This window comes from Sorex araneus, chromosome 6 (genome assembly GCF_027595985.1).
Source record: "Sorex araneus isolate mSorAra2 chromosome 6, mSorAra2.pri, whole genome shotgun sequence".
NCBI classification, from domain to species: Eukaryota; Metazoa; Chordata; class Mammalia; order Eulipotyphla; family Soricidae; genus Sorex; species Sorex araneus.
In genome coordinates, this window is record NC_073307.1 from 87,311,898 (window position 1) to 87,323,605 (window position 11,708).

Here is an 11,708-nt window from a genome sequence, read left to right on the forward strand (position 1 = left end):
TGAGTTACTGACTTGCAAACTTTTGTGCTTGTGTTTCAGTCATACAATGATCAAATACCCATCCCTCCACCAATGCCCATTCTCTATCACCAATGATCCCAGTATCCCTCCCGCCACCCCCTCCTCACCACCCCTATCCCATCCCGCCTCTGTGGCAGGGCAGTCCCTTCTCTCTCTCTCTCTCTCTCTCTCTCTCTCTCTCTCTCTCTCTCTCTCTCTCTCTCTCTCTCTCTCTCTCTCCTTTTGGGTGTTTCTTACACAGCTATATTAGGTGCCCAGGCTGTGATTGGCGCTGTGCAATGCAAGCAGCCTTGACTTGGAAACTAGCTGTCCACGGACATCGCTGTCTCTGGAAAAAATGTGTCTGAGATCCTACTGGGGACAGGAGTCAAGAGAGTGAGGAAGAGCGTTGGGAGAAAAGGAGGAAAGCAAAGGGGATACCCTACCCCAAGGTCAGGCATGGAAGGAGAGAAATGTAGGGAACAGGTAAGACATACTCCACAAGTAGGGCTTAGTTTGGGTAGAAGGGTGTAAAGGGGCCAAAGATGAAATCAATGGAAAACACAGTTCACAAAGACCTAGTTAAAGACAAGGAACCCTGCATCCAGAAAGGACAAATACGGCCCTAGGATGATGGCAACAACTGCAGGAGACTGGGTTGACAGCACTGCAGCACTGGAGCACTGTAGTAATGTCATTCCGTTGTTCATTTATTTGCTCGAGCGGGTACCAGTAACGTCTCCATGGTGAGACTTATTGTTACTGTTTTTGGCATATCCAATATGCCACGGGGAGCTTGCCAGGCTCTGCTGTGCAGATGGGATACTCTCGGTAGCTTGCCGGGCTCTCCGAGAGGGACGGAGAAATCGAACCTGGGTCAGCTGTGTGCAAGGCAAACAAACGCCCTACCTGCTGTGCTATCACTCCAGCCCGGGTTGACAGCATGGTAGGGGAAAAAAAAACAAATACGTATGAGATCGAGGCAGAGACTAAGGGGCTGAACAGAAGAATCCTAGAGACCCTCCTAGGAGAAGACCACCCCCACCCTCCCACTCTGGAGGTGTGGAGAGGAGGAAGTGAGAGCTAGCAGCGATGTGGAGATAGTTTAAGCAGCCAGAAAGGGGGCGGGGGCAGAAATGTGGTCTGCCATTAATTCTGCCTGCGCAGGCGACAAATCCGAATGTTCAATTGAGGGTAGAGTGAACACTTGGCCATCGGGAGCCACAGACATCTCTTCTCTCTGAGGAAACCATTCTGGCTTTTCGTTGCAGTCATCCCCACCATCCACGACATTGAGGGCTTTCCCGGCCACCGTTTGTCCATCTCTCTTCCACTAGAACTCTGTTCTAGAGGCTAAGGGGACCCACGTGTTGGCTGCCATTGGCCCCAATGCCTGGCGGCACTTCCTGTGGAGATGAGAACACTTGCGTAGGGAAAGTAAAGCCCCTCTCTGCCCACTTCTGCTAATGACTCCCTCCCCAGAGGCAAAAGAGAAAATTAAAACCAGAAGGAGCCCTTCCCCGACCGGGTGAAGCCCTTGCACCCGATCATAAGCTTGGGTCATGTTGGTCTTGGGAGATGAACACTGGGCATTGACTCATCAATCTATGGGGACGGAGAAGCGACTCTAAGAGCATGAGATGAAGGAAAGGCGGGCTCTGCTGATTGGCAGCCAAAGAACTGGCAGTTAAAGAGCCAGGTTCACTCCCCACGAATATTTTACTGAGCTCTCCCTACATTTCAGCCACTGAGCTGAGTGTCGTGATGACGATGTGTTCAGTAGACACAGCCCACAGACCTCCATTCACATTTTCTCTTCTACCAAAGTAGGGATGGGAGCAAGGACAGGGAGATGGGTCCAATGGGTCTGAGCATGAATGTTGGGGCTGGACTGAGCTCTCAGGGAGAGCCCATGTAGACTGTACCGTACTATGGACAGTAAACATAGGGACCCATGAAAATGGTCGAGATTTCTTGTGTGTCCTGACTAGTTTGGATGAAGCTGAACATTTTCCCCCTTCAAGCTGCCTTCAGAAAAATAATTTCAGTCTATTGAAAAGAGCAGTTTTCCTTCTCTCACAGAAGCCTGGCTGGTCTTTGACATTCAGATGGTGTTAGCCAGGCATGACCTTTGAAATTATAATTCTAGGCTCTGGCCCAGCCTAGTCTTTGGGATGTAGATTTCAGGTGATGGCCCAGTTTTGTCTTTGGGGTGTAAATCCAAGTGCTTTTAGTCCAAGAAAGGTTTCAGTTTTGGTTTTGTATCTTCTTTCCGGAGGCCTAGATTACTGGCCTGCAGATGCAAGGAACTAATGCATTTTCTACTGCCTCAATGTTCTTCCTGTAACTTCTTTTGATGCCTTTGGTGACGTCACTGTATTGTGCCCTTTAGAGGTACCATGATCAATAAAAGGAGATTATAGGGCTCTGTACCTTTGTCTAAGAGTCAGAGAGAACCTAGACACTCCAAGAATACATTTCTTCCGAGTTCCTTATCTCAGTGCCTCCGACCGCACGAACGTTCACGCAACACATGAACACCTTGGCCAGAACTTGGGAGTAGGAAGACAGGCTGGTACCGGCGATTTGAGACCTGGAAGCTAAGGAAGTTCATACTCATGTGCACTCAGGGGAGTCTGGGAACAGTGGGGCCTAAACATAATTACTCGGGTATACTGAGGATTTGAACTGATCTTACTGGAAGTCTGTAAGATCAGCCAATAGGCACACGAAAAAAACCCACTCATTATCACTTACCATAAGGGAATTCTGAATTAAGACAACAAAGAGGTATCTATCACCCTACACCAGTGAAAATGGTATATATTAAAAGACTAGGAACAATTTTTGTTGGCAGGGATGTAATGAAAAAGAACCCTCCTCCACTGCTGATGGGAGTGTTGTCTGGTACAACCTCTATGGAAAACCGTGTAGAAGGTACTCAGTGAATTCAGAATTGAGATTTCCCTACGTGACCTGGGAACTTCATTTTTAGGTATCTATCCTCAGGACATAAAAACATGCATTCAAAAGAATATACGCACACCATTGTTCACTGCAGTATGCAGGACGACAGCTAAGGTTTAAAATCAGCCTAGAGAGTCAACAACAGACAAGTGGATCATGAAAGTGCGGTGTGTATACACAGTGGAATACTACACAGTTTTAAGGAATGATGAAATTGTGCAATTTGCACAAGGATAGAATGAGAAGACATCGTGTTGAATAAAGTAAGCCAGCAGAATAAACACAGGATGATATCATTTATATGTGATATTTAGGGTAACTGGATGAGGAAATAAAATGTTTAAACGGGAGGATTCCCAAATCAACAGTGGGCCCCTGAGTATAAGGAGGAGAAATAGAAACAGAGTGGAGAGTCTGGGGATGAAAGACAGGTGAGAAGAAATGGGGACCAGGTCAGGGGATTAAGGGATGAAGGTGATGCTAAGGAATGATCGTGCTAGATATCCAAAGCACAGAATCACAACACTGAAATCAAGGGACCCAAACAAAACAACCAAACTTAGAAAGGTGCCCGTCAGGAGGGCAGGCTGGAGGGCTGGGGGGCCGGGGGAATATGGGAAGATTAGTGGGGGAAAGTTGACACTGGTGGTGGGATCGATACTGCAATATTGTATATCTAAAACTAAACTATGAATAATGTCATAACTCATGGTGCTTTCATTAAAAAATAAATTAAAAATAACTAAGAACGTCTGTAGCATCAGAGGAGGGTTACTTAAGGATTTATCTTTTAGAAAAGTGAGTCTGACTGGCCTGGGTTGCACATGGAAAGAATCATACCTGAAAGTAAGACAGAAGAGGAAGAGAGTGATGGGGAAGCAGGGGATGAAAGGCATGGCTGCAGTGGGCCAAAGGAGGAAGTGGCCATCCACAATTTTTTATTTTTTCAAATTTTGGTCATCGGGTCACACATGGCAGTGCTCAGGGCTTACCCCTAGGTCTGGACTCAGAAATCAACCAACTCCTGGTCATGTTAAGGGGACCATTGGGGGACTGACCCTAGGTTAGCTGAATGCAAGGCAAATGCTCTGCCCACTGAACTGTCACTTCGGTCCCACCACCCACGATTCTTGGTGGAGATCAAACAAGTGAGATGAGGGCAGGCTTAGGATCTCAGAGAAGAGGCTCTCCATGGCCCATCCCCATACAGAGTCCTGGAGAGGAAAGACTATGCCAATCTATGCTTCCTCCTCCTCCTCAACCCAGGAGTCCAATCTGCAATTTTCTAAGACAGGGGGAAAGACTTCAGGAAGGAAGAAGATGCCCTGGTGTGTGGGCTAGGCCTACCCACATATATCCTTCAGTGGGGTGATCCCTATCGGTCACAGTGAACCTGCCCAGGATGCAGGGGAGACCCAACCTCTAGCCCTGGGCCCTTCTAACTAATGACCTGCTTTCCATCCAAATAAGTAGGCACATTGGCAGTCACCAATCCACCTCCTCTTTCATTACACCTTGCCAGGATCTAAGCTCAGAACTAAGAACAATGAGATTTCCTCTAATGACAGCGCGAATGACAGAAGAAAGTCAACACATCACCCACATTCATGGCCTGCGGAATTCAAAGCTTGGGCTGCATGTACTGTACTAGAAGGCTGGGAGTGGAGTAACTGAATTCCTGAGTTGGGAAGATTACGGTGATGACTTTTTTGATGACGAAAGGAACAAAAATCTGTGGTTTTAGTTTTTTTAAAAAAGGGGGGGACAAAGAAAGAGCTTACTTGAAATTCCAGACTAATCCAAATTAACCCCTCATGACTCTGAGTTCTTAGGGAAAATGTCTTGGAGTATTTGTATTTCAAGTTCTGAGTGGGAAACTTAGGTTGTCCATAATACTGGGAACTTTTGCTTATTTAAAAATTGCTATCCAGCCCTACTCTGAGAAGATGAGAAGGAACTACAGGGTTCACAACCTTCAGAGGCTTCAGAAACCTACTAAATATTTTTAGTAGATTTCTAGATTCAAGCATAAAAAATTATATTCTTCACAATAACAATGGCAGTGAATATCTATTGAGAGTTTATGGGTACCAAGAACCAAGCTTTTATGTACCCTGCTTATCTCTTCCCTCCCAAAACTATCCAGTGAAGTAGTTATATCATTATAAATTTTATTATTTTTTTAAATGTTGGTATTGGGACTCCAATACATGTGATACATGAGCTTGAGCACTGAGACACAGCCCCTGCCAACCTCATTTTTTTTAGGAAACTGGGCTGGGTTGACATTATACACCAATCCCAGGATCATATAAGTACCCACCACAAGCTCAGAATTGGATATTTGGTGGCTGTATTCTAGCGACCACCCCAGCCACTCCATTGGATGTGGTGGTTATTTTCAAGTTTGTTCTGTAGTTCTGTATTAGACAGTACATGGGGCCAAATACACCTTCAAAGATTGAGAAGGAAAACAGATATATATATATGTATATATATGTATATATATATGTATATATATGGGATGAAAGAAATCTAACTTAGAAACATTACCCTCACACTTAAATATAAAAGATGAAACAAAATAGTCTCTAAAATTATTATCAGCTAATTTAGAGAAGGGACTAGTATGACAATAATAGTTAGAAATTATCACTCTGGACAAGAACTGAGTGTTGAAAGTAGGCAAAGGAATATATATATATATACACACATATATAAAGGAATATATATAAATATATATGATAACTTTTCAGTATCTGTATGGCAAATCATATTGCCCAAAAAGAAAGAGAAGATGCAGGTAAGCAGGTGGAAAACTGGGGACATTGGAGTTGTGAAATATACACTGGTGATGGGATGGGTGTTGGAACATTATATAACTGAAAGCCAATCATGAACAACCTTGTAACTTTGTATCTCAATGTGATGCAATAAAAATAATTAAAAATAAAATAATTGACCAGAGGCTGTAGTGATAGTACAGAGGGCCAGGTGCTTGCCTTGCACGTGGATGATGCAGATTCCATCCCTGGTACCCCGTAGGCTCCCGGAGCCCACCAGGAGTGATCCCTAAGTGCAGAGCCAGGAGTAAGCCCTGAACATCACTGGGTATGACTCCAAAGTCAAAATAATTTTAAGCAATTTTTAAAAAGATCATCCATATTCCACCATCAACCAAGGTCTACTTTGAAAATGACCCTTCACTGGTCACAAAATGCTATTAAAATATGTTTCTTGAAAGAAATCTTCCACCATTAACGAACGGACAAGTTCATTCATTCACTCCTTTTTGTTTGTCACATATGGATGCCTTATAGATGCCAGGGAATGTGCCAACTCTGGAGACTTTGAAGATGTACAAGGGAGGGTCCCTGCTCACTGCTCTTTGAAATCTAATGGACTGGGTCTGCTGGAGAACACACATGTAAGAACACAGATGTACTTCACTTCTGGAAAACACGCCACAACGCATGGACCCAGCTCAACGCTGGGACAGACAAAGAAAATAATTTATCTCAGGAGGATAAGGACTTGTTTTAGGAAAACTTCACAGAAGGAGCATTGTGACAATATGAGTCTTATATATTATTCTGGATGGGCTGAAGCGTATAGTCTTCCCGTTGCTCATCGATTTGCTCGAGCGGGCACCAGTAACGTCTCCATGGTGAGACTTGTTTGTTACTGTTTTTTGCATATCGAATACGCCACAGGTAGCTTGCCAGGCTCTGCCGTGGGGACGGGAAGCATATAGTACCGTGGATAATACTGATTAGTATAGTGTGAGTAGGTAGCTTGCCTTGCACACAGCGACCTGGATCCAGACCCTGACACTGTGTAAGGTCCCTTGAGCACAGCCAGGAGTGATCCCTTAGCACGGAGGAGCCAGGAATAAGCCCTGAGCACACCCAGGCATAGCTCAAAAGCAACTAAACAAGCAAATAAAGAGTTTGGAGGAGTCAAAGAGATAGTACAGGGGGTAGGTACAGTGCTTGTCTTGCATCCTGCTTCCCTGGTCCAATCCCTGGCACTGCATTTGGTGCCCCCAAGTACCAACAGGATCACTCCTCAGAATATCTGGGAACAGGCCTGAGCACCTTCAGGTGCAATTCAGACTATATCTCTTCATGTGAGTCTGTAATATTTAGGAAAACAATGTGAAAGATATGAACACAGTGGGGCTGGGAATATCAAATCTATTATAGACATAATTATTTCATGCTACATGTCTGTAGGTACTGAATGCTAAGTACTCACAATCAGGGTATTTAGTACACTGCCAGTAGTTAGGTAAATTCATCCAATCTTCTCAGGAAACGATTTGGTGAAATGAATCAAGAACCAAACAATAGCTGTGTCTTAGATTTAGTAATCAGAAAGGAACTGGTGAAAATCAATCTGGAGAAAATAATACTAAAGGAGCAAAAATTATGTGTCAAAGATTGTAGCACTGTAGCACTGTCGTCCTGTTGCTCATCGATTTCCTCGCGTGGGCACCAATAACGTCTCCATTGTGACTTGTTGTTACTGCTTTTGGCATATCAAATACACCACGGGTAGCTTGCCAGGCTCTACCATGTGGTGTGTGTGTGTGGGGGAAGTACTCTTGGTAGCTTGCCAGGCTCTCCAAGAGGGATGGAGGAATTGAACCTGGGTCAGCCACGTGCAAGGCAAATGCCCTACCGGCTGTGCTATCACTCCAGTCCTAAGACTGTACTATGTATTTATTATGAGAATAGGAAAAGATTTTTAAAAAGTCCCCTGACCCACATAACCCCCACCCCCTCGCCTTACCTCTCAACCCCAGCACTGTCTGGTAATCCCTATTAAAAACACATACAGGTACATATAAAGAAGTAAACTTTGGCATGTTAGTTAAAGGGATTATTGCGCATCTTTTTGAATATGACATAACAAATTTAAATCACTAATACCTACCTTGCTACACAGAAAAAGAAAAATGTATGAGAAGATCAAAATTTTATTGTAAAACTATAATCTATAATAAAAAGACTCTATGAAATGGCACCAGAAATCCAATAAAAGTTGGGCTTAAATGAGGAAAGTTTTGGATACGTGTCTACATCTTTTTCCTCTGAAACCTTCTCTTATGTGGTTGTTGTATACCCTTAAGACTTTGTAAAAAAAAAAAAAAGAAAAAGTCTGTGGAATAAATTTCATTCTCTCCAATTGTGGTGTGAATTTCTTCCAGAAGTCATGAATCTAGTATTTCTTGTTCCTCCTCTAAGTTCACTGGCACAGTGGCCGACAAAGTCGAGCCTATTTCCCTCTGCTCTGCTTCCCCAGGGCCTCACGACCATTCAGAAAAACAACTACCCTTGACACCTGACACAGCTTTTATATGTGTTGGACACCCTTCCCAGCACTTCACACATACTGGCTCATTTAACTCCACAATCCCCCACGGTAAAACAAATCAAGACACATAGTGGTTCGTCTAGCTTTCCTACGAGTGGGTGAGAAAGCCAGGATTTAGGCCTAGGGAGTCTGCCCCCTGGGTCTCTGTTCTTAATCACTCAAAAGCATAAGGGTTGAAATAGTTCTCTGAACACACAGGCATCCAGGAAAGTCCAACCTACACAGATCGCTGGGTAATGCAGGTGCCGACAGGGTTGTAAAGGGAGAGGAACAGAATTCAAAGGATTCCAGCCAGAGTGAGAGTAGAGCAAGTAGGGCACTTGCCTTGCATGCAGCCTACCCGAATTCAATCCCTGGCACCCTGGATGGTTCCCTGAACACCACCAGGAGTGACCCCTGAGTCCATATCCAGGAAGTCTTACCCCTGCATACAGCTGGGTATTCCACACCACCCCCCCACACACACTCACCCAGATAAACCACAAAGATCCTAAAGTAATTCACTTCCTAAAAGGAAGTCTGAATCTCTGGCAACAATTTCATTCTGAGTGAACAGAAGGCAGCTAGAGACGGCATCTGGCATCTGAGCAATTATCTCTGGGTAAGTATCTGATGTGGTGTCAGGGATGGATTAGAGGCAGCGCTGAGCTAAAGGTGAAAAGCTCAAGAGCTGTGTTTCTGTACACCATGACATTTCCTCTGCTGGCTTGCCCAAGACAGACCGAGATGATTGTTTTCTTTCCACTGAGTTTATTTAGGTTACAAAACTCAGACTTTTCTTGGAATTTTTTTTACGTACCCCAAAGCTAGATCAGATTTTTCGTGGCCATCTAACCTAGACCCTGTTTATCTCTTCCCTAACATGCACTCGAACATTCTTATAAACAGAAGAGGACAAGTATCTATTAGGAATAACAAATTCACCACCTCCAAAACAACGATGGTGTTCTACAGGCCTGTGTCGCCCCCCTCCCCCACAAATGACTGTGTCTCCCACCTTCACCACCTCCATGGTGGTGTGCTACCAATGTGTGCCACCTCCAAAGTGACAGTTCTACCAGCCTGCACGACACTCCTGTTTCCTAGCTTTGTCCAAGAATGGATGCTAGGAACCGACCTCTCATCAGCTACACCAACAGATCCCCCACTTAGAGAAAAGTTGACATTTTGCTTAGTACCACCCAGAGTAAGGACTTTCCAATATTCTCCAGGTCACAGACGTGCACATCTTCCCTCACCCCAAGGTTCACTGGGATACTCTATTTACTTCTCTTTCATGCAAGCTGTGTTCTTCAGTGTCATTCAGTGTCATTCTTGACTGATCCTCCTTCATTGCTATCAGTGATAGATACCTTGGAGGCCAAATTTTTCATCTCACAGATGAGACAAAGCGACATCCCAACATCAGGTCAATGGTAGAGTTGCTCTAGATTCTCACTCCAGAGTTCCTTCTGCCATGTGACCTCAGCTACTCTCTAACACTTCTTTCTTTTTTTTTGCTTTTTGGGTCATACCTGGTGATGCACAGGGGTTACTCCTGGTTCTGTACTCAGGAATTATTCCTGGTGGTGCTCAGGGGACCATATGGGATGCTGGGCATCGAACCTGGGTCTGCTGCATGCAAGGCAAATGCCCTCCCCACTATACTATCGCTCCACCCTTGCCCTGTAGCATTTCAGGCAACACTATGTAGTCGGGAACTTGAGGATGGAGCAGGGGGTTCCCAGTCATTTTCCTAACCCCCCTATGCCTTTGCCCCCAACTCCAGGCTCCTTGTCTAAACCTAACACAGCGGGAGGAGAGATGGGGGTTCTTACTCATTTCCATGTATTCTGGAGTTAGTCCTGTGTAGGGTTCCAAGCTATAGTCTAGGTCCCATTGCTCTGGGTGCTTCGACTGGGCAGAGTCGGTTTCTCCAGGTTCTGTCTCATCTTTCAGCTTCCGAAATAGTTTCTTTAGCTTCCTGGAAAAGAAATGGAACCATCACCCAGAATGTCTGGAGGACAGGGTTAACTCTACAGACTGAAAGGAGGAATACATTAAGTTTTGACAATGAAGCCAGCTGATCTAAGGACAGATAGAAGGACATAAAGGAGACTTGTTTCTTTTCAAAGACACCCCAGGAGGCCCTGGATTCCAGTTAAAAAGGACTCCCCGACAAAGGACAAGATTTTGTCAAACTTGAAGAAACCAAATTCTTCCTATTGCTTGATAAGCCACAAAAAGGTGACCTTTTTTTTTTTTAATCAAATGGGACACTCCATCACTTAAGAGGTGATCCTGAGAAAGAAAGGGAGGCCAGAGAGCTATGGACAGGAGCTCACCTCCCAGGAGACTCGTTCATCTCTTAATAATATACACGGGATCCTATTTCCACAAAAGGCAAGCTAATTGTTGCCTATTAAGATTAACCACCAGTAACAGCATGCTACCAGTGGCTGAACTATGCCCTCTCCCTCTCAGATGCTGAAATTTTAACCCCCCAAAGTGAAAAAAATTCAGATTAAATGAGACAAAGAAATGAAGTCCTAATCCAAGATGACCAGTAGCCTTAAAGGAAAAGGAAAAAACCAGAACTCAAATGAAGACTCCACATACAGTATTCAGTACATTTTGCCCTTAAACTTATATCTTCAGCAAAGACTGTCCATAGCCATGATTGTTCTGTGGCACAACAGTGGCTAGTGATTGTTTTCTTGAAGATGATGATCAAACTGGAGTGGCACTAAAGTGAAGTGTGGACGGGGGAAGGACCACCACAGGAAATAAGTTTAAATAAAAATGTATTGCTATGTATACATCTTTTTTAAAAAGGGATGTTTGGAGATTTTGCTCTTCAGCATAGCTTGGAAGTCCTAGCCAGAATAATCAGGCATGACATATGAGCTTAAATACTCTGAGGGGAATGCCATTTGCCATTTAAAAAGATGACACCATGCTTTTGTTTGTTTGTTTCTTGCTTTTTGCTTTTTGGGTGACACCTGGCGATGCACAGGGGTCACTCCTGGCTCTGCACTCAGAAATTATCCCTAGTGGTGCTCAGGGGAACCATATGGGATGCTGGGAATCGAACCTGGGTTCGCCGCGTGCAAGGCAAACGCCCTACCTGCTGTGCTATTGCTCCAGCCCCCAACACCCCACTTTGGAGGGACAAAGTTGATGGATGTTTGAGGTGATGAAGCTAAATGATATAAGTAAGTGAGAGACAATTTTGTTGGTTTCACGCATATACTTTAGGGTATAACTAAAGCAAACTGGCAGACACCAACAAAGCTGATTTGTATATTCAATTTAAAAAAACCATGGGGTTACTAGAAAGAGGAAAAAACTCTAGGAATGTCTATTAGCATTGGAAAGACAAA

General features: G+C 44.4%; 1 protein-coding gene across 1 annotated transcript in view; it reads right to left on the reverse strand.

The window, feature by feature from the left end:
• The window catches only part of ANO2 (anoctamin 2), a 373,823-nt gene that overhangs the window by 30,141 nt on the left and 331,974 nt on the right, over positions 1 to 11,708 (reverse strand). Inside the window, exon 20 of the mRNA XM_055142616.1 lies at positions 10,164 to 10,309. Within this exon, the coding sequence (XP_054998591.1) occupies positions 10,164 to 10,309 (146 nt within the window). The remainder of the gene's footprint in view (positions 1 to 10,163; positions 10,310 to 11,708) is intronic.